The sequence below is a fragment of the Leopardus geoffroyi genome, chromosome A2, assembly GCF_018350155.1.
Source record: "Leopardus geoffroyi isolate Oge1 chromosome A2, O.geoffroyi_Oge1_pat1.0, whole genome shotgun sequence".
In the NCBI taxonomy this organism is placed as follows: domain Eukaryota; kingdom Metazoa; phylum Chordata; class Mammalia; order Carnivora; family Felidae; genus Leopardus; species Leopardus geoffroyi.
This window is the reverse complement of record NC_059331.1, coordinates 36,938,112-36,961,112: the sequence shown is the minus strand read 5'-3', so window position 1 is coordinate 36,961,112 and position 23,001 is coordinate 36,938,112. Positions and strand designations below refer to the sequence as shown.

The 23,001-nt window shown below is 50.6% G+C and overlaps 1 protein-coding gene and 1 long non-coding RNA gene across 24 annotated transcripts in view; one reads left to right on the top strand and one right to left on the bottom strand.

Moving 5' to 3' along the window:
* LOC123605856 (protein shisa-9-like) overlaps positions 1-23,001 on the top strand; it is a 153,980-nt gene that overhangs the window by 28,687 nt on the left and 102,292 nt on the right. For 8 of the 23 annotated variants that reach the window (XR_006715953.1, XR_006715952.1, XR_006715951.1 and 5 more), the window contains exons 3-4: positions 881-963; positions 8,549-8,624. Coding sequence is in view for 3 of the 23 variants with exons in the window: in XM_045493522.1 (XP_045349478.1) it covers positions 881-963; positions 8,549-8,624 (159 nt within the window). In the remaining 20 variants the exon portion in view is untranslated. Of the gene's footprint in view, positions 1-880; positions 1,845-7,437; positions 7,440-8,548; positions 8,625-15,467; positions 15,478-23,001 lie in introns of those variants that run through there. The other 15 variants (XR_006715942.1, XR_006715943.1, XR_006715936.1 and 12 more) reach the window with 5 other exon arrangements.
* Positions 1,742-14,102, bottom strand: LOC123605866. Its single transcript, XR_006715964.1, has 2 exons — positions 13,990-14,102; positions 1,742-1,793 (listed from the first exon to the last, which is right to left on the bottom strand). It is a non-coding gene; the product is annotated as an uncharacterized LOC123605866 (long non-coding RNA).

Here is a 23,001-nt window from a genome sequence, read left to right as displayed (position 1 = left end):
TAGAGTAGTAAGCACCATGTCAGTTTTCTGATGTTCAAATAAAAGTATCTCAAAGGGAAACGGAGTTGCTCAAAGTCATTGGATGTTTGGTAGCAGAACTCGGATGGACACTAAAGTCTCCCTAATGCCACCACGATCCTTGTGGTTCTTAGAGTTGTTTTTCTCCCTTCACGGTTTTAATTTAGTGCAAACTTGAGAGAGTAGGGGTAGGTCACATCTGCATTTTCAACCTCAGCCTCAGGGTGGGAGTCACTGATCACCTCAAACCATGCTTGGTTTTACTTTCTCTCCCTAAGTCAACGGAGCTCTGCTCTGTGACAGTGACACCACCTGTCGGTTCCTGTACAGTTAGTACATTGTCAGGATGGGTGTCACCAGGTCCATATAGGGTGCAGAGTCCTTTTTGCTGTTTATTAAAAAAAAAATTAATGTTTTATTTGTTTTTGAGAGAAAGAGAGAGACAGAGCATGAGTATGGGAGGGGAGAGAGAGAGAGCGGGGGACACAGAATCCGAAGCAGGCTCCAGGCTCTGAGCTATCAGCACAGAGCCCGACACGGGTCTTGAACCCACAAACTATGAGATCATGACTTGAACTGAAGTTGGACATAAAACCGACTGAGCCACCCAGGCGCCCCTGCTGTTTGTTTTAGAAGAATACTGACTATTGATTTTGGGGACACAAATCAGTGTCAGCCAGTAAGCAGATTTGCAAATAGGGAGTCCGCGAATGAAGAGGGCTGACTGCGGTTTTGAAGGGCTGCCTCCTGTGCCTTCTGGTGGTTTTACCTGGAAACACTGAGTGCCTGCTGGTTCTTGGAAGGGTGAGGTTGTATATTTTGAGTGGCTGAGTGTAACTTCCTTCTGTTTGCTTTTTCCCAGTGTGGAAGCTGGTCCTCCTGGCCAGGGAGACCTCCTGAGCAGCATGCTACCTTCCTCCTCGGTGCCAGAGTTGATGACAATTAGTAAGTTGCTGAGTCTCTTCCGCCAATGCCGGGTGACTCTAGGACCTGCACATCAGTGGGGTACTGTTGTGCTTGCTCCTGTGTGAGTGTGGACTTTGTGAGATGTGGGGTGAAGTCAGGTGTGTGTGTCCGTGGTCTGAATGTGCTGTGCAGTTCTAAGCTTCCTGAGCTGTGGTTAATGATGTGATGTTTGGGCGTGTGCTCACTCTAAAGGACATGCTTCAGAGCTGGAGTGGCACTGAGTTTTGAGGGGTTTGGGGATTTGCCGCCCCCCCCCCCCGTACGATTGTCAACCACAGAGGAACTGTGCTAATTGGGTAGCTCTGGAGGAGTCATATTTGTGAACAGGAAAGAGTGTATCTCTTAAGTATGAAGGTTGTTAAAGATCAGGTTCAGTTTCGAACCTTAGCCCTGGGAAGAAAGTATTAGAGATACAAGATTAGGTTTGTGTGGCTTTATACAGTAAAGAGTAAGCCAACTGTAGCTTGAGGAGGTAGAAATTCATCTCTCTTTCCAGAAGTAGGCAGGCTGGGGCTGGTATGTGGCTCCATGTTCGTCAGAGACCGGAACTCCCTCCATCTTGTCTCATAGTCCAAAATGGGTATTTTAGCTCCAGCCATCCCAGTCTCATCCCAGGTAGCAGAAAGGAAGAGGGAGCAAAGGAGAGAATTCCTCCATTTCCATAGGTAGGATTCAACTTTTTCCTCTAGCCACTGACTGAAATTTATATTTCCTTCCGTTATGAAAGTACCAGCAAACCATAGAAACCATAGTCATGTTAGCAGAATGGGTGACTTTATCACCAATAGAAGTCATAGGCCCTGTGAGAGCTGCAACGTGAAAAAAAAAAAAAATCTCAGAATATTGTTTCTGCTGGAAAATAGGGTGGTTTTTTTAATGTGATGATAAAGAATTCTATGTATTTATTATATCACTTTTATTTTTTACATTTTGATAATCCTATTTCAGTATAATCTGTTCCTTTGAAGTCTTGTGTGTTTTATTTTATGTATTTTAAAATCTTTTTCTGAGAAGAGGTCCATGGGCTTCACCAGACTGCAGAACGGGTCCATGGTACAAAAAAGGTGATGCCCACTCCCAGCTATAAGGACCCTTCCTAGAAGTGCACACAGTATCCCATTGGCATGGCCAACATCAGTCCCATGGCCTCCTCTGCTGCTATGGTGACAGTGCTCCCCACCCCTCCCTTTAGGGTTTTCATTGCTTAGGGAGGCGATGCCCACCCTCCTGCCCCCATTAGGGTTTTCATTGCTAAGGAAGGAAGGAAGAGCGGGGTCTGGGAGACGTCCAGCACTGCCAAGTCAGGGATGAAGAAGGAAATGAGCAAACTCTCTAAGGTTGGTTGGTGGGAATGACCAGTCTCACTCTGTTCAGTGAAAATGTGCAGTTCATTATGGCACTTCTCAGGCTTGAGTTCAGCTGGGCGGATATTTATAGATCTATACATGTGGGGCACATGGGCTGGGAGAACAGTAAAGTCTCTGGCTTTCAAATTTCAGTTCTTTATTTACCACTATACTAGTATTTACCCTGTAATTTTTTTTTTTAATTGGGTGCACTTAGGAAAAGATGAGTGCCTTTATTTAAAAAGGGAAATTTCGGGGCGCCTGGGTGGCGCAGTCGGTTAAGTGTCCGACTTCAGCCAGGTCACGATCTCGCGGTCCGTGAGTTCGAGCCCCGCGTCAGGCTCTGGGCTGATGGCTCAGAGCCTGGAGCCTGTTTCCGATTCTGTGTCACCCTCTCTCTCTGCCCCTCCCCCGTTCGTGCTCTGTCTCTCTCTGTCCCAAAAATAAATAAACGTTGAAAAAAAAATTTAAAAAAATAAAAAATAAAAAGGGAAATTTCTGGGGCACCTGGGTGGCTCAGTCAGTTAAGTGTCTGACTTCGGCTCAGGTCATGATCTCTCAGTTCTTGCAGGTTTGAGCCCCTCATCAGGCTCTGGGCTGACAGCTCAGAGCCTGGAGCCTGCTTCGGAGTCTGTGTCTCCCTCTCTCTCTGCCCCTCCCCCACTTGTGCTCTGTCTCTCTCTGTCTCTCAAAAATAAATAAATGTAAAAATAAAAAAAAATAATACCAATAATAATACCATATAATAACCATGATTATAGTAAATGGAGAGTCACTATTAGTTGACTTAAATAGCAATGAACTGAAAATAAAGACAGCAGAAAGGAACCAATGTTAAGTTGGCCTGCATGTCATTGCCTGTCCCAGCTTCTGTCTGAGACCCCTTCCCATTGTTAAAAAGAGAGGTGAGTGAGTGAGCAGCAGAAGGAGAGTGTTGGGAATATCCTAGTGCTAAACTCAGATCTTTTTCCTGGAAGTAACCAGAAGGATTGAGAAGGGACAGAAGGCGCCTTCTCCGAGTCCCCGTAACCTCATGCCTTGTCTTTCTGCATCTGCAGTGCTCTCTGTTTGTATGGCTCACACCTCAAGTAGAGGGATGAGACTTCACTCTGGCCCTGAGGCGTGTCCATTCCAAAGAGTGTACGTTTGCTTTGCAAAGAACAGCGACCTCGAGATCGCAGACACAAATACCAGGCTTCATAGGCCCCTTGCTGTGGGCGCTTTATTGGGGTGCAGGCATCTCCATGCACCCCAGCAGCTATTCAGCACTGTGCTTCCAAGGGGGTTTCCTGTTTCCCGGGATGAAGTCCCTCCATCACCGCTGACCCCAGGCTGCGTTGCCGGCTGGCCCGTGGGTCTCCCTCAGCCACTTTGTGCTAGAGGAAGTAGCTGGCTCTGCGTGTGCACTGGCACTAAGGTCGTCCATATGAACACACTGGAGTTGCACCGATGTCTGAGATTTAGGCTGTTTTCCTTGTTTTTACTCATACAGTTTTCCAGAAATGTAAATCTAGTTTATTATTTGGGATCTTTGGCAAGTAGGGACTTACCCAGAGTTTATAACTCGAATCTTGGAGGAGATATGTCACCACACCCGTATCTGGACGCTTGGTACTTTGTGGGGGGTGAACGTGTGCTTCCTGGGGTAGGGGGTGGGGGCTCTGTTTGCTGAGGTGGCGTCAAATTTCAATGAGCCTTCTGGATGCAGCACTGGGTTGCCTGTGTGTGTTCCAGATGAGAGACCAGGATTCTTGGAAGTATTGGATAGAAGGTGGGTTTGCCTTACGTCCCCCTCATCCTGCCTCTGGCATCGTGTCATCGTAGAAAAATGAGAAGCGCGAGCCTGTCCAGGTGTCCAGGGTGTCAGCTTGGTGCCAGCCGGGGTGGTCCTAACAAAGCACCACAGGCTGGGCGGCCTGAAAACAAACTTCTCTCTTGCAGTTCAAGAGGATGGGAGTCCAGGTGACTGTGATGGCTCCTGGCGAGCCCACTGTCCTTGCCTTGCAGATAGCCTTTTCCATCTGCCTATGCATCCCTGGTGTCTCTTCCTCTGCTGATATGGACGCCAGTCCTGCTGAATTAGGGCCCCACCCTTAGGACCCCATTTAACCTTAATTACCTCCTTAAAGGCCCTACGTCCAAATATAGTCCCATTGAAAGTTAGGACTTCACATATGAATTCTGGCTGGGGGCGGCGGGGACGGGGGAACACCTGCAGTCCTGGGGAGTCCCAAGAATGGTGTTCCAGGAGCTGTCCAACTCCAGATCAAAGATTGCATCCCAGCATGTGAAGCACACATGACTCCACTCAGGGGAGATGCCTGACGCCCGAAAACCCTGAAGAGCCTGGCCGAGGGGCCCCAGCTCCGCTCTGTGAAGCAGGGAGCGTTTTCCTCACATCCTGCCAAGTGGCTTCCCCGCTTCTTTTCCTGGTCGGTATAGGCGGCTGTCTGGACACGGTGATGGAACTGGAGTACTTAATCCTCGGTCAGGCCCCCTGCCAAGCAGCCTTCCCCTCTTGGATGCCTCTGAAATGGCAGAGGGTTTTGTCCTGGGCTTTTTGGCTTTTTGGCTTGTTGCTATTAAGTGCCCAAGAGAGGATGCTGTGTCCAGGCCCACGTTACTGCCCTTTCTGCAGGCCCTTTGGCACTTAAGAGCACACATAGGCTTCTTAGGAGGAATTAATTATTTAGCGAAGTAGTAAACGCAGTCCGGAGTGCACCAAAACACCTGCAGTTCTGTCTAGGCATTTCCATTTCTGCAGCTACGTTTGTGTTTGTTTGGGTTTGGGGCGCGCAGGGGCTGCACAGGGTGGGAACCGCTGCCTGCCTGTTGCTTTGGTGGGCGACGTGCTGTCCTCGCCAGGAGGGCACGCTCTGCAACCAGGCTGCCCGGTTCCCCAGGCTCTCCTGGGTGGTCTCGAACCTCTTGGCGTCTGTCATCCAAACCCAGGGATGCCACGAACACCCATCATTTGCTAAGAATATCTGGGTCAGAGCTGACAGTCGGTAAACAGCAGCTGTTATCACTGAGCCTATTTGTGTTCTGTTTTCTTAACATTATTCCCTGGGCCTTTTCCCTCTCTTCATCTCCCCGATTATCCTGCTGAATGGCTGTAATATTCTGGTTTACTGGATTGTTTGGGTGGGAGGAGTGCACCAGCCAGGTATTTTTGTTTGTTGTTTTTGCACTGAGTTTCTTCACTCATTTAAAAAAATTTTTTAATGTTTATTTTATTTTTGAGAGAGATACAGAGTGCTAGCAGGGGAGGGGGGTCGGAGAGAGAGGGAGACACAGGATCTCAAGCAGGCTCCAGATTCCAAGCTGTTAGCCCAGAGCCTGACGTGGGGCTCAAACCCACGAACCATGAGATCATGACCTGAGCCGAAGTCGGATGCCTAGGCCACTGAGCCATCTAGGCACCCTGAGTTTCTTCACTCATTGTTAGGAAAGAATGAGAAGTACCAGGCTTGTAGTAAATGATTTTTTTCTGCTTATGTGTTCCTTTGTGGTAAGTTTCTTTGTGGGATGTGTCATGAGTGGGCCACAGGTGAGTCCCCTACTTATGGGCTTGTTACCAGTAGTCATTTTGTGTCCTCAGTTACCACATTGCCAGTAGGTGACAGCTGGTGACAGCCGCTGGTTTCTTGACGCTTCACTGGCCATACTTGGGAATAGTTTAATGCATCTGCTACTTTAAGAGCTGGAAAAATGGGACTTTGAGGTTGGGTGGCTGTGCATTCCTCAGAGGGGCAGCCCCTTTCCATGCTTTTGTATGACATTTGTAACCCCCACCTCACTTTTTGTTTCTTTCCTTTGTTTTGGGGTCTCTGGTCCTCCCATTGGCTGTTCTGCCTGATTTGGAGAAGGATTGGGGAGGGGGCACAGAGCACTGTTTGCTGTTCATGGCGCTGGCCGTGTGGCTCAGGGAGGAGGCCAGAGAACACGCTGACAGCCCCCACCTCCCCGTGCTAACCTTGGCTTGTAAGTCAGTGAGCAAGGAGCCAAAAGCCTGCCCCGAGGAATTGCCAGCCAGAGGGAAGATGGACAGTGGCGACATTAACAGACACATGAACTTGGCTTGCAAATCTCCAAGTGCTGGAAAGGGGCCTGTTTTCGGGTGCGTTACTAAGAGAAATTGGTCTCAGGTGGCGGCAGAGCTGAGGCCTTCAGGGTGAGGGGACTGTGGAGCTCTGCTGGAGGGCGGTGATGCCGAAAGTTTGGCTGGGTAGCGGGGAGAGGGGAGGCCGGAGCCAAGGATGCTGGAGACAGCCCTCAGTTTGATTTTATCTCAAGAGTGGTGGGAAGCCGGTAGAGGGTCTTAAGCAGAGTGATGTGACTGTTCCTGCTTGCTCTTGCCAACGGCAGGTTGGAAAGCTCATCTGCTACCTAAGGCATCCTCAGTAGTATGCCCTCCAGTCCTCCCTGTAAGTCCCTGATGGCCCTTTCTTGCTTGGTGGTTCATGAAGGGCCTCCCCTGTGCCTCGCAGGGTGGGGACTCCTGAGTTGACGTCCGTGTCCCCACTCTTTCAAGCTGCCAGAAATCCACAGTTGGTGCCCTAAGTGCTGTGCACTGACACCCATAACACAGTGGTGTGCTAAGTGCTGCCAGAGAGCTGTTGGGGGTGGGGTGTAACCCAGAGCCACCATCCTGGGGTCTGGCCCCCCCTCCAGTGGTTCCTTGGCTAGGCTTCCCTTTCTCTTTCTTTTTTTCTCCCCCCAGACTCTCTGGGGCCCACTTTCTCACGTGTAAAATGAAGACGCTTACACTGGCTTCTTAGGGCCATTCTGAGGGTTAAATGCACTGACATAGGATGGCAGGAAACCCGAGTGCTGAACCAGGCATTACATGGGATGGGCACCCTGTCGAATGCTTGTGAGCCTCCACACATGGTGAGTGTTGCCGTTCTGGGTTCCCGAGTCTGGTCATCACCTGGCAGGGCTTGGGGACTGGGTCGAGACGGAGGACGGTGAGAGAATCACCATGAGTGTCCAGCATCATCTCATGATGTTTGGGAGGCATCGCTGGAGGGATGTCAGTTCTTTCTGGAATTATTTCTGGAGACCCTCTGTGGGGGTCAGTTGGGAGCCCATTCATTAGCCCCAGCGGTTCAAGCTCTGAACCCTAGTTAGAGCCCAAACCTCTAGAGTTGTGAGCCTGGTCCCTGCCAGTTCCCTCCTAGGTCTTTCCAGGTGACCTCAGCCACTCTGGCTTCAGATAGCAGATCCATCCCTGAGTTCAGACTGGTCTCTGGGGCAACTTCCTTTGAGGAGTGCCTGGGAGAGGTTCATAGTATGCTGTCTCCTCCCTTGTTTTGCCTCCTGTGACCCAGACTTTATTTACATTATTGCCTAATTGTCACAGCATCCCTGCAGGCGGGCCTCTTGGCCTCTGTTCGTAGTTGAAGCAATAGGCCGAGAGATGCCGCTGGAGGCCTGAGTGCCAGGATGTGGTGGGGCCGGGATTTCCTCTCTCCCTCCTTGCTGCTCCTGGAATCCCACGGCTTCTGGAATGCTCCGCCCTCAGAGGAAAGCATTTGGTCTGCTGCGATGTTCCCCCTCAAAGAGGCTTCCCTCCCCGACCGCTCGTCTGGAAGAGCTTTTCCTGCACCACCCGTGCTGTTCTTTCAGTCCGCTGATTCCAGGTTTTCGAAACCTTCCCGATCTGAAACCTGAATATACTGTTCATTGGCTTTGCATGTCTCCATGGGGATGTGAGCTCCTTGAAGGCAGACGCTTTGCCTGCTCACTCACGGCCCGCATCCCAATGCCTAAAATCCTGCCTGACAGGGTGTTGTGGCTCAGGAGACCTTAGTGGAGTGGATGAAGGAATGCACTGGTGTTTGAGTTCTAACAAGCCTGAAAACTTTCGAAAGAGTTCTGCAGGAATGACCAGAAAGCCAGTCCCCCTGTCACTCCTGCATCTCTAGCTTGGTCTTGCGGCATGAGCCCAGGACTGTGAGCTAGTTACACACGGGGGCGAGTGATACCCCCTGCCCCCATCAGGGAGGAGACAGCTGGTGGTATAGAGGGAGCACTACCTTGAGAATCAGGAAACCTTGGTTCTGATACTGACTCTGATAGTAGTGGGTCCCTTGATCTCTCTGTGCCTCAGTTTCCCCAGCTTTGACATGGAGGAGACTGCGCTCAAATATTCCTTGTCCTTCTCACTATCTTATTCTGGGAAGGGAGTCACGATCCTGTGCTCTTCTTTGCAGCCATGAAAGCCAAGTTGTGGAAGTCTGGATGTTTCTAGTATGTTGTCTGGTTGGGCTTGTTGCTCTGCGGTCAAAGGTAGGCCTCGTCATTCTCCCCATGCCGACTGTCTCCTTTGCAAATGTGCTGACCATCGAGCTGACTTTGCATGACCTTTGGCTAGGTATGCTAGCAAGCACAAACATACTGACATTGATATTTGGCCCGTAGCTTTTTCTACTCTAGGCCAGGTATTGGCCAATGTAGGAGGCATGGCCATTTGGAAAGAGGCAGGGTGATATTTGTGTGGGTGCCCGGATGCCTGTGGACTGCTTTGAAAAGATGCTGTCTTACAGAGTTGGTAGAAGGTGAATTAACCTTTGTGAGAAGCAAATGTCACCTTCAGGTTTTAATTCTGAGTGACCAGCAGCCCCTTTGACGTGGTCACTACCAAGTTTCTATCACCAGTGCTGCTGGAAGCTTAGACATATAAATCCGTTCTGTACTTTACGCATCCTTTATTTTTATAGTGTTCCGGTGTGGGTGGTTGCAGACGAATTGAGTTGAGAAGACAGCCTTTTGGGGTGGAAAGAACACTGGGGCCAAGCTGACCACAGCGCTGCTGTTGAAGAGCTGTGTGACCTTGGGCAAATGCTTTACCTTCTCTGAACTAGTTTCCCAATCTCCCAAAAGAAGTGAAATACCACCTGCTTACAGGATTCTGAATAAGCTGTATGAAACATGTAGCATGGAGTCTGGAGTATATTATGTCTGATGTTTCACCGGAAGCCTGTGGATAGTTTCACAGACTGCAGAAGCCCTTGCCACTGTGTGCAAAATTGTATTTGTGGGTTTGTGCTCCTAAGTGGATTCTTCCTGGGGAGAATTCCTTTGCTTTCATTATTCTCCTTCAAAGGGCTCCGGACCTTGGAAGAAAGTAAGAAACATGTAGGTGCTCAGTGTGTGGTAATTGCACATGGTATCCACAGCAGCCCTAGTGGATGTGGTGGTGTTACCCTTGCTGTCGTAATTCTGCTCTGATGTTACAACGGGGTAGGCTGGCTGTGTTCTTCCCCACATCCCTGCACGGAGTAGCAGGAGCTTGGGCAAGTTGTCTAGCCTGTCTCTGCCTTAGTATTCTCATCTGTAAACTGGGGCTATTAGAAGTACTTGTCGAATAGGGTTGTGAGGATTAATTAATACATACATGAAAAATACTGAAGATACTTTATGTAAATTATACCTTGGTAGGAAAAATTGGGAAAAACATATTTGGAAGAGTGCCTGTTATATTAAGTGTTCAATAACTGGTAGCTCTGTTATTAACATCCTCAAAGGGTACATTCCTGGCTAATCATCCTGAAGGTAGGATCTGGGCCTTCTTGTTGAGCTGCAAACGGAGAGGCCTGATTTCCTGTTTTACTGAAATCATCCCTGCAGCTGCAGGCCCCTAAAGTTCCCTTTATGCGGCTTTTACTCCTGAATCTTCCTTCTTAGTTAAGAGGAGATTAACATATGTGCTCTGAGAGGCTGGGGGCCGTGAGAAAGGAAGTGATTGTCGGGACGGTGGTTCTCAAGTGGGGGTACTTTCGTCCCCAGAGGACATTGGGCAATATCTGGAAACATTTTGGGGCATCACCCTGGGGTGGGGATGCTATTGGCATCGAGTGCATAGAGGTCAGGATGCTGCTAGTTTCCTCCTGTGCACAGGATGGCCCCACAGCAGAGAGTGGTCCAGCCCGGGACAGTAGCAGTCTGGAGGGCCTGAAACCCCAAGGCAGGAAAGGGAGGCAGTGGGGCCGTTTTCCAGGATCCGGGTTTTGTTGTAGACCTTTTTCTTTTTTTAACCACTTGCCTCCTGCATGGCCCAGGGAATGAAACTTAGGAGAAAGATAGATTCCAAATGAACCCAAATGAAATGATGGTTCCCAGAAAGCGTTTGTTCTTGGGCATGACCTTGGGAGCCATTGAGTTCCATCATTGCAATGAAGGTGATTTAGGGAGGGCTGTAGATGCATAAGAATAAACACGTGTGGAATGTGCTGGAATAGATAGCTGGATCTGATAGCTGTGGAGACATATACATTCAGAACGTGGTGCTCCCTAACTTACTGAAAATTCCTTCAGTTGGCACTTATTGGTATTCATGTCCTCCTTACATTCCTTCACTTCGCCTGTAAAAATGAGTTTCTACTCCTGAATTAATTTCTTTGAATATACGATGATTTGGGAGCTGGAAGTTGAAAGAAAGTGGCTCAGCCTTGATTCCCGCTGATTGCAGGAAGAGCAGCCCTGTGGCCACCAGGGGGCACTCTGGCCCTTTCTCTGCCTTGCTCGGCAACGCTTCCCTTCTGCAGCTGTGGGTTGTTGCTGTCTCAATTTTGGATGCTGGGCGCTTGTGCCCCTTTTTTAACGGTGAGGTGGGAGTGGTGATGGCAGTGGGAGCAGTGGTCTTTTCTAGTGGAAAAACATCAGGCATGTGCAGAACGTTGCGTTTGCCGTTAACGTGACTATGGTTGTATGTTGCCAGTGGCTTTCTGAGGAGGTGTAGGTGTCTGGTCCTGTTTTGAAAAGGAATTAATACAGCTAATTAGAAAATAGTTCTCCTTTGGCATTGCTTTTCACGAGGTATAATTAATTTTCCGTGGAGCATTACTCGGCATTGGAATCCTAACTGTTGCCTTCTTTTTCTTTTTTTGGGAGGGTGGGGACTGATAGGTTGTAGAGAAAGGTAAGCCTAGATAATCCACTCCATTGTTTCCTTTTGATGTCTCCTCACATTTGATAGTGAGCCAAGGGCAGAGGGTGAGAAACACATCCTTGGTAGTCAGTAGGCCTTGTTGAGCTGGTCCTTTTCTGCCCCAGCTATTACTGGACCGGGTTCTCAGTGCTAGTGAGGAGGTCTGGCTTGTCGCCTGGCAACACAATTCCAAACATTCTGCAGCTCCAAGAGTGCTGTAGTAATGATTCAGAGGAGGCGGCAAGGCCTGACAAGCTGATTGCTTGGCTGAGCGTTTGATGATTCGGTTTCAGCCAGGGAGGGCGGGCCCACCGGCCATTGGGCTGGTTGCACTCTGAGCCCCTTGCCCCCTCCCTTAAGCACAAGGAGTGAATCTGGTTGGTACAGCCGACACAAGTTGGGGGAGTTTCTTTAAAGGGGAAACTTCCCACTGAATGTTATCTACTAGACCTTCAGTCATTGTCTTGGTACTTAGAATGTTCCAGATGAAATTTAGACATGCTCCACTTCTTTATTGATGTGTATATGTACTGAGCATCTCTCACATGCTGGGCACTGCTCTAGGTGCTGGGGAGTCAAAGGTGAAGGAGGTTCAGCTCTGCCACTCAGAAGCTCTGTGCCTCAGTTTCCCCATCATTAAAATGCAGCATCCTCTGTCTGTCATGGTGAGGACTAAATAAATTAATCTAAAGCGCTTATGCCAGTGTGCTCAGCATCTGTGAGTTCTTGTTACATGGACCCTGCCCACAAGAAGTTGAGAATTTCTTGGAAGAAGCCATGGTGAGAAACCCCAGAAATAAATGAAGAAGGGTTGCATGGGGCAAGGAAGGCAATGGGGTCATGCGGGGTGATGGATTCTTTGTTGCCTGTGGGCACCAAGTGACCGGCACAGTGACCTTCCCTCACCCCCACCTCGAATGGGCTCCCCCTCCCCCCACTGGAGGGGGAAATCCTAATCAGAGTTTCAGGTCAAATAGTCTAAATCCCTTCCTCACCTAGAAACGGAGAGGCCTCCGGCCTCATGTGGGGGGCTGCCTGGAACTGACCTGCATGACTGTTTCCCTGCTGCTGCCTCAGGATGGGGGCTGCTGTCCAGGCGGACAGGAGGGAAGGGCTCAGGGGTGGGTGCAGGGAGTTGAGGGCACTCCAGGGGGAGGGCAGCCGTATGCAAAGTCTCCTGAATTGTCCACTGAGCCCCCCCGGGTCTGGAGGGCTCTTCCTGCTGTCCTCCTGCCATGTGCACTCACCCTTCAAAGCACTCCCATAAGGGCGGGGCCACTGTTACTACATTTTACAGAGAGGGGCAGTGACTTGGCTGTAGCTGGCCTGTCCCCCGGGGCATTTCCAGGAGTCTCTCTTTCAGGGTGACCTCTTGCTTTAGGCTGGGGTCACTTCCCCGTGAAGCTCTCCCTTGACCGTCGTAACCGCGGCTGCCGTGAACTACCACCACCTCCCCAGGTCTCAGTAGCATGTCTGTGCTCGTGGTTCTTTTGAGCCAAACGTGATTTACCCCCTTTTGGGATTTCATCCTGCTAGTCTCAGATCCGTTGTGTTCCTGCCAGCTCCCTTAGAAACGCACACTCCTAATTTGCTCACGGGTGGGGGTTCATCGGCCCCTCAGCCAGGAAGAATTTTTGGTCAGGAGCTCTCCAGTCGGCTCCGGGTGGGACCTGGCAGCAGCTTATGTAATGTAACTGTTGCAATGCAGAGCTGACCCAAAGCAGGCTTCCTGATCAGCAGGCTTCCTGCTCAGGGGCTAAGGCACTGGTCATACTTATTCCAAAGGTCAGCTCTGCTGGAAATGTGCCACCAGAAGAGCGGGGGGGCAGCTCAATGTGTGGTCGCATCCCAGGGGCAGTTACCAGGTTTGACTTAGGGGTGGAGGTAGGCTGCTGGGCCGGGCATCCCATGGAAGTGGTGAGTCCCCGGAGCAGTGAGGCTGGAGAACGCCCCAGGCTGCACCTGGGGACTGCCATCCAGAAAAGGGACGAGTGGCACCCCCTGCTGTGAGAGGGCCTGATTGGTAATGGCCGGGGTACTGGGGTTCTGGCACAGTTATTCCTTTTCCTCCACCTCTTCCCCCCTCCTCTGAGGGATCTTAAATATTAACTTTTTTTTTTTTTAACGTTTATTTATATTTGAGACAGAGAGAGACAGAGCATGAACGGGGGAGGGTCAGAGAGAGGGAGACACAGAATCTGAAACAGGCTCCAGGCTCTGAGCTGTCAGCCCAGAGCCCGACGCGGGGCTCGAACTCACGGACCATGAGATCATGACCTGAGCCGAAGTCAGCCGCTTAACCGACTGAGCCACCCAAGCGCCCCTTAAATATTAACTTTAAAGACAACTATTTTTTAAGTTTTATTTATTTATTTTGAGAGGGGGAGAGAGAGAGAGAGAGAGAGCAAGAGAGCAAGCATGTGCAAGCAGGGGAGGGGCAGAGAGAGAGGGGGAGAGAGAATTCCAAGCAGACTTTATATGGTCAGGGTGGAGCCCAATGTGGGGCTTGAACCCAGGAACCCCGCGATCATGACCTGAGCCGAAATCAAGAGTCAGCTGCTTAGCCCAATGAGCCACCCGGGTGCCCCAAAGACAACTATTATTGTGATTTGTATGTGAATACATTTGCATGGAAGAAACTCCAAAGATACTAATGGGACACAGTAAAGGGTTTGCCTTCCCCTTCGTCCCAGCCTCCCCATCCCCCCATGCCACGAATCTAACCTTTGTGGCGTTCAGCTTCTGGAAGAGCACAGCTGCTGGACTGGACAGACAGGGCTGGCACTAGCCTTTGACCCTCGCCCTCTGTCAGGGTGTCAGGTTGTTCTGAGCAGCACCAAGCTGCCTCAGGCGTCCGCACCCCATTAGCCTCCCGGTGCTCATGAGACTGTCCCTGCTGGTCCTTCTGCTGGGAGCACTCCCCACCGCCTCTGCCTCCCGCCTTGTGGCCTGGAGAGCACTTGTTCATTTTTAAGACTCAGGTTAGGTGTCACCTCTTCTAGACACAGAGACACACATCACAATGGTAGCCTTGTTATCAGTAAAGCTGCCTGGAAAAGAGCTGTAAGCTGGGAGCACGCAGACTTGCAAAAATGTCAACCCTGTGTTCACTAGTCAGGTGGAGACCCCGCTGGGGTCGGTCCTGAGTGTCCCCCACGGGTGGGTGAGCAGCCACTGTGTGGTAGGGTCCCTCCCTAGGGAAAGAAAACAAAAAAGAAAAAAACCTCAAGGCAACCTGGTGATACACGTATGTGACAACATCCCTCATGACCTTGTAACATGAGACTATTTAATCAGACTGCATGTTTGTGTGTTAACATATACAGGAGACAAAGAAGTAAAAACCATATCAAAAACTGTGCCACGTGGCATTCGGGGCTCCGTTCTTTGGGTACGAACCCAAGTGAGCGGTGCCAGCAGGAATAAAGTTGCTTCCTGGAAAGAGAAGCCTCGGGATCACGACTCTTAGCGAGAATCCTGCCAAGATTCATTCAGAATGCCCTTCTGATGAGCCATTTTTTTTTTAATATTTATTCATTTTTGAGAGACAGAGCATGAGCAGAGAAGGGTAGAGAGAGGAGACACAGAATCCGAAGCAGGCTCCATGTTCTGAGCTGTCAGCACAGAGCCTGACATGGGGCTCAAACTCACAAACTGTGAGATCATGACCTGAGCCGAAGTCGGACACTTTACTGACTGAGCCACCCAGGTGCCTCTGATGAGGGGACTTTTGCAAAGAGGCCTGTTACAGTGAGGAAGGGAGCTATGAATATATTGGAGGAAGATTGTTCCTAGCAGAGGGATAGCCAGTGCAAAGGCCCTGGGGTGAGAGGGTGTCAAGTGGGGTGTAGGAAGAAGGAACCAGGGGCAGTGGGAGAGGAGAGCAGAGAGGGTGGGCATGCCTTGAGCTGTCTGTATGGGATGGGAAACCAATGGGGACTCTGGAGCAGGGGAGAGACACAGACCTATGTTTAGGAAGACCACTCTGGTCACCGGTGGAGAGTTGACAATGGGTGGACTGGGGGTGCAAAGGAGAGCAGCTGGTAGAGATGAGGGTCAGGGTTGAGGCAGCAGAGCCAGCTACTGGAAGTGGCTCTAGGGCTCTCTGCTTAAGAGGATGATTTTGGGGGCACCTGGGTGGCTCAGTCAGTTAAGGGTCCAACTCCTGCTCAGGTCATGATCTCACAGCTGGTGAATGCAAGCCTGTGTCAGGCTCTCTGCTGACAGCTCGGAGTCTGGAGCCTGCTTCAGATTCCGTGTCTCCCTCTCCCTCTGCCCTTCCCCCACTCACGCTCTGTCCCTCTGTGTCTCTCAAAAATAAATGTTAGGAAAAAAAAAAAAAAGAGGATGACCTGTGGGCTCTTGAAATTCGGATGATCAGTGCCATTTCTGCCCTAGGTTGAAAGCCTGGGCCAGCCCCAGCCCACCTCTGCACCGGTGTAGTCTTGTCCCTTCCAGAGCTGAGAGTGTGCCTCTTAATCTTTGAGCTGTTCCTTCTGCAGCTCAGTCCTCTTCTTTGACGCCATTTCTTGAACCAGCACTTTTTAGAAAAGATCAGCTTCCTGCTGGAAAGAGTAGGCATTGTGTTTCCTGATCTGAGCTCCCTACTGGGCTGAAGGAAGCAGCCAATTCTGTTCTTTTTTCTCAAGGCTACTGTTATTGTTGTTGTTTTGCCTCATTCAAACCCAGTTGCCCTGAGATAGCTTTTTTTTTTTTTTTTAAGTTTATTTTGAGAGAGTGTGGGCATGAAAGTGGGGGAGGGGCAGAGAGAAAGGGAGAATCCCAAGCAGGCTTCATGGCACCAGCTCAGAGGCTGACATGGGGCTTGAACTCACAAACCAGTGAGATCATGCCCTGAGCCAAAATGAGGAGTCGGATGCTTAACCACAGAGCCACCAAGGTAGTTCCCCACCACCCCGCCGAGATAGCTTTCTGCCTCAAGTTGCCTTCCTGAGCCTTCATTTTCCCTTCAGTTGCCTTCCACCTTCCAACAACTGCCGTTTATCGACCCCCCTAATTAATTTTAATCATTTTATATTGGCAACCTTAGTCACAGCTGCCCTTGATAATAATGAAAAAGGAAAGTGTCTTCTGAACGTGTCTTTGTTTGCATTTATCATCCCTCCATGGCGTTCTTGTAAATTGTTTATTTGTTTATCCCTAGAGGCCTGTGTGATTAGGGCTCTTCTGAAATTCATTGATAAAAAGATGAACTATACTTGAAAAAAAACAATAACCTCTACTCACTTCAGTTTGCTGGAATTGGAAACCTACGCCTAAGGCTTTCCCAGTTACGACGCAGCAAAAAAATCAGAATTCGTCTCCTCGAACTGTGGCCATGACTTGGTCTCAGGCCATCTGACGGTTATGTGCCTTGTTGGAAAAATCAAGGTACAGTTCGATGCTTGTGGGCACTTGGATGCCAGAAGAATCTCTTCAAGGGAAACCAGATGCAGAGATTCCCCCTTGCTAGAGTTCTCTGGGGCCAGTTCTTTCTAAAGAGTTCTTGCCACTTACGTTTACCTGGTGGTGTGGCTTCATCCACGATTGCTCCACGATTAGCTTTGGGTTGAGGCCATCATGTGGTGAGCTATAATCGAAGTGTTCTTTATAGCACACGAATTAGTTGAGGCACTGATCCGCGAATACTGGAAATCTGCATTTTTTGTGCCCGTCTTTGTTAAAATTAGTTGCTGACCCTTGTCTTTATTGCGGTGTATTGTATTCAGAGAATTCTCTGCCTTCCATAGATAGGTCCAAAAGACAAAGCATGCTGAGGGAAAGGAACTGGAAAGAGACCTGGCTTCCGTTGCACCTGGATGTCTGCCAGGAATGTCTGTGTGGTCCCACCCCGCGCAGGGGAGGAGTTGGCTCTGAATTCAGGCTCACTTGCATCTGATCAATGCTTCTTTTTGCCAGTTCCCTGGCTTATCGCTGCAGGAGGGCGGTTGAGGTTTGCTTTGGGAGTTTCTAGGAAGTCAGCCTCGCTCCCCAGAGTGTTGGGACAACACAATGGGCAGGTGTTCACAGGTAAGGCCACAGTTAACTCACATACAAAGCCGGACTGCTGTAAGAATTTGATTTCAAAAGAGCATTTTGGGGGAAAAAATCCACCCATATCTTTAATGCAATTCGAACCTTTAGTGTATATTAGATTTTTTTCTTTTCTGAATAGGACCCATAACTTAGAGCAGATTTATTTTTCTGCAGGTAATATGTGAGCCATGGAAAACTCAAACTGGTGCCAAGGGCTATCTGTCTGGGGATTCCTGTCCTTCTCCCCTCTCCTCCCACAAGCCCTCAGATTCACCAGTATGGTCCTGTGACACAGATGAGTCACAGTCCCTGACTGAAGTGGGGAGAGCACTCTGGAGAGGAGAGTTTTGTAGAGTTATCTTCTGTGGATATGAAGTTCAGGTGATTGAGCTGAGAAGTTGGGGTCAAGGGACCCCAACTATATTTAACAGAGCTCCACAGTGGGCGTGCCACCTGGTCTAGCATAGGAGGAGACACAGAGTGATTGCTTTCCGGAGGCGGCCCTCCACCATCCATCTTCACTAAAATGGCTCCTCTAGAAAGACTGGCACCTTGTGAGTGATGAGTAATTGTTGGTCGAGTGAGCACAGCGGAATCAAGACCATCAGCAGGTGTCGATGTGCTGACTGCTCACTGCGTGCCAGGCCTCTGGTTGGCCTTGACCATCACCCTCTCGCATCCTCACCCTGACTCGGAAGGAATGTGTTATTTCGTCTATTTTGCCAGTGAACAATCCGCGGCCTGGAGAGATGAAGAGCTTGTTCGCGGTGATAGCGTTTGGTACTGAGAACCTATGGAAACTTCTGCCATGGGCATTTTTTTAAGGCCAAGAATTGATTGACAGCCCTGGGATGAGGTGTAGAACTGTGTTAGAAATTGCTAGAAAAAGACAGGAAAAAGGGAAATGTTGGGGTGCACCATAGAGGTTGTCCTACTCATATATCAATTGCTATTTGATTTCCCAAAGAGGATAATTACAACATTCTAGCCGAGGTAGTAGGTGGGCTTGGCATCGGGAGGCCAGGATCTTCTTGGACCATCCGTAGGATGCGAGAAGCCCTCTTGGTGGCAGGAAGACTTGACTTTTCCTAACCTTGCCTAACACTCTTTGAGGAGCACTGATGGAAATGAGGAAGGGGTCCGGGTGAGGCTCGGGGAGAATGCCACCTGGCTCTTGGGGCTGGGATGCCAGTGCTGATGCCCTCTTCGAGGGAGATGCCATGAGAAGCCACAGGGAGACTTGCTTAGTGGCTTCCATAAGAAGAGAGGACTGGGCTGGACCTGACCACGTGGCTGGAGCTGCCCACCGGTTGCCTCACAGGCCCTGGTGTCTAGAACCCACGCTCTGCTGTCAGGATGTCCCGTCAGCCTCCTCTCTAAGATCTGTGGCTCAAGCCCCTTAATGACAGGCTGGCGGCCTAGGAAGCAGATGATTAATACGAAATGGTGTTTTCTCTAGGGGCCCAGGGACTCCTAGAAAGACCACTGCACACTCATCCTCTTTATGAGATGGTGCCTTCTCTGGCAGATGGGCACCTCTGCCCCTCCTGCCCTAGCTCACTGCCCCCTCAGAACTCTGCAGTGGTGTTTTCCTGCACTTGGGCCAACATCCAAATTCTGCCATGCTCTATATACAACCCTGAGTTTTTCTCTCATATGCTGTGCCTGTCACTCTCGGCCACACTGACCTTCAGGCAGCTCCTCAACGCGCAGAGTTCATTCTTGCCTAGGGGCCTTGAATCCGGCCCTTCCTTCTGCATGGATACCCCTCCTCCTTCCACCCAGCTATCACCTTTCAGTTTATTACCTTGTTTCTCTCAGGCTCGCCTGCCTGCTCCCTCACAGAATTCTCTCCTTGATTTTTCCCTTCCCAGCCTCTCTGTTTGTGGTGATTTTCTTCTGTGCCTGAGTAGTGTCTGTCTTCTGCAGGTCTGAGGCTCCAAGAGCCTGCCCCCACCAAGCCCTCCCACCCCCGCACCCCCGCTGGTGCCACGGGTGGCACATAGCAGGGGCTTGGGAACGACTGGTGAGTGAATAACTCAATGGTCCCAGGATGGGCTGGTGCTGGACCAGGCGGGTGGTGTCTTGGGTTGCCCAGGGCGGACAGCAGTGAGAGTTTGGAGCTGCCTGGCCCTCAAGGAGCTGCCCTTTTTGGAGCAGGTGGTGATGAGCTTATCCTTGGAGGAGGGGCAGGGCCAGCGGGTGGAGGCCACCGTACCCTTTGGGAGGCTGTGAACACAGTGGCTTCTTCTGCCCGGCTCCCTTCCCCTCCGTGATTTTAGGAACCATTGGCCAGTGCTTGGGAGAAGCCTGGATTTGGGCTCAGGGTGCAGCTCAGTTCTGTGTGGTGCTCACCCTGAGACCTTGGGCCAGCCCCAGGGTCCAGGTGGGTGCGTAGGGGCCGCCTCCCCCGCCCCAGGGTGCGGCACAGCTGGGGTCAGTGGGCGGGCTGTCTCGTGCCCTTGTGCCTGTGGGCTGTTCACAGCACCTGGTCCTTTCCTTGCATGTTCTTAAGCCGGGAGGACCCCGGGCTTCTGGCTTACGGTGTGGGTGCTCCGTCGGCTTCTCTGGTGCGTGTCCCCCCCACTCCTATGTGGGGTGGCTTGGTGACTCCTGCAGGACACTCCCTGCTGGAGTCCCCGTGAGTGATCAGTGGGGCTCAGCATTTGTAACTCTCACACAGAAAACGCCCAAACCCCGGGTTCCCACAGAGGGGGTCATTCCGACCCCGGAGGAAATAGGTAAGGGCGGTGGTGTTCCTCACGCTGTCTCCTTGCTGGCCTCTGCACCATCTGAGAGTAGGGTGGCCTTCTTTCAGGTGTTGGAAATGGGGATTTAGCATGAATGAAGGCAGAGCGCTCTCTGGGGCTGCTTTTTGTCTTGGGTACATGATCCCCTATTGAGTCTGGGGGGCTGTTTCTGCCAGGATGGGGTTCTCTCCCCTTTCTCGTCTCTACTCCCAGGAAAGGGAGCCAACAGATTTGGCTGCACCAAGGGGAGGTGCTGGTCTCTTCTTGCTGCCTTTGAGGGATTTGATGTGATGCTGAATCGCCCCAACAGGGCGGGGGTTGGGGGCAATGGGTGGAGGCAGGAGTAGGAGGTGGGAAGGTAATGGCCTTCTAGCTCCTACTGCCACCTGGTGTTTTCCAGTAATCTCCTTTATTCCCCATAACTGCTGCAGGAGGGGGAATGTTGTTCTTGATATCTTACGGATGAGGAAATGGGTTCAGCGAGGTTAAATCACTTGCCCAAGGTAGAACAGCTGGTAACTGACCTAAGCTCGTCGGACCATCGAGCAGAAGTGTTTGTTTTTGGCTGTGTTGCGCTGCCTCCCGGGGAAATCGGTAACTACTGAGAACCTACTATGTGTGAGAGATGGTCACATTCTATCAAGGATTTCCTCTCCCTTAATCCCCAAGGCCAGCCTGCGGTAGCCCAAGTGGTGCGGTCCCCGTTGGCAACTGGAAGGCTCAGAGAGAACAATTAACTCGGTTCTGAGCTGGATTTGGTCTCAGGGTGGGGCTGATCCCAGAGACGGCTTCAGAGGCTAAGAGGGCCTGTGTCCTTGCTGAGTTCTAGGTGGGCCTGCTGGGGGTGCTGGGTGGAGCTAGGAAGTCAGGGAGGGGTGCTGTCAGCTGCAGGCACTTGAGAGCCCCCTTCATGGTGGTGTAAGTAAGCTTATTTTCTTCCTATACCAGGTGGTCGGGAGGTGAGTGGTTGATGGCATAGTTCAGCCTCTCAGTGCTACTCAGGGCTCACGTTTCTTCTGCCCCATCTTCTTTATTTTTTATTTAAAACATGTTTATTTTTGAGAGAGGGAGGCTGAATGGGAGTGAGCCTGAGTGGGGAAGGGGCAGAGAGAGGGAGACAGAGGATCCCAAGCAGGCTGCTCACTGACAGCACAGAGTCCGATGTGGGGCTTGAATTCATGAACCATGAGATGATCATGACCTGAGCCGAAGTCGGATGCTTAACTGACTGAGCCACTCAGGTTCCCTTCTTCATTATTTTTATTGAAGTGTGATTAACAGAGTGTAATATTAGTTTCAGGTATATAATATCCAACAACCCCATTTCTCAGTGCTCATTAAGGTAATTGTACTCTTACTCCCCTTTATCTGTTTACCCACTTAACCTTTGGCAACCACCAGCTCTTTGTATTTGAGAGTCTGTTTCTGTCTCTTTGTCTTTTATTTCTTAAGTTCCACGTGCAAATTGGTGCAGCCACTGTGGAGAACCACACGGGGGATCCTCTAAAAATGACAAATAGAAATACCGTGTGCTCTGGTAATTCCACTACTGGGTGTTTACCTAGGGAAGATAAAAACACTCACTGGAAAAGATCTACGCCCCCGCCCCCGAATGTTGATTGCAGTGTTTCTTAAAACAGCCAAGCTACAGAAGTTGCCCCAAACTTCTTAAGTTGTTACTTTTCATCCTCCTGTTCACTGCCTCCTGTTTGCAAGCTGGCTGCTGCTATTGAGACTACCAGACCCCTTTTCAAGCTGGAAGCCAGGGAGAAAGCGTAGCCCCTGCTGTTTGTTCCTGGGAAAATAAAAGCCCTCACACCAGTCCCTCTGGTAGACGTCCTTTTGTAACTTGGTGACCAGAACTGAGCCACATGGTCCCCTCCAGATACACCGAAAACTGTCAGGCACTGTGCTAGGCTGGACATTCAGAGAGGATAGGCTTCTCTCTGCTCCTACAGATCTCCCCCTCAAGCAGGGGAGGTTGTTAAAGTTGAGGTCCTCCGGCTGCCCCGAGGTGGAGAATTGGCTTCATCTTGTCGAGTCCAGAAGGCTTCCTCCGGGACGGGGTGTATAAGCCAAGTTTTAAAGGTGAGATAGAAGTGAAAGGCATTCGATTCAAGTCACTATTTTCAGCGTCCAGTTGCTTTCTTCCTCCAATCTGGCTGGTTCTGCCCATCCTACTCTGAGCTCTGGAGTCTCCATTCCCTGCCCCGGGGGCAGCTTGACCTGTAACTCCCATCTCTTTCCTGTGTTCTGCCTGATGTTCGAGACGAGCCCTTCAGCCGAGTCATTGGTGCACCGAGAGAGCAGCTGCCCGGCACGCAGCCACGGAGAACCCTGCAACTCAGGGACACTGTGGTGCACTAGGTGTCAGGAGTGTCCAAAGATTGCCACTGTTTGTTGGCCTCTTGTGTTCTGAATGTCTCTTGTCCTTCTGCCTTTTGGGGCCTTCCTCGCCTTAACTGTAAGGCTTGGGAGCGTTATTCTGCTTCCCTTCCCCGCTATCCGTGACTGAGGAGGTGGCTTGTGGGGTGACACTTAGCCAGACATTAGCATCCCATCTTTATTTATTTAAAAAAAAATTTTTTTTAACATTTATTTATTTTTGAGACAGAGACAGAGCATGAACAGGGGAGGGTCAGAGAGAGGGAGACACAGAATCTGGAACAGGCTCCAGGCTCTGAGCTGTCAGCACAGAGCTCATTGGCTTGAGCTCATTGACCGTGAGATCATGACCTGAGCCGAAGTCAGCCGCTTAACCAACTGAGCCACCCGTCAGATCACCTCTAACTTTGGAGGTGGATTGTAGGTGCCATCATGCCCACTTCAGAGTCTGGAAACTGAGACTCCAGATAGGTGACACGCCCGTGGTGGCACAGGAAATCTGTAGTAGAGCCGGGACCGGAGCTGGGCCCATCCTGGCGACATGGAGCTCGCGTGCTGGGTAGCA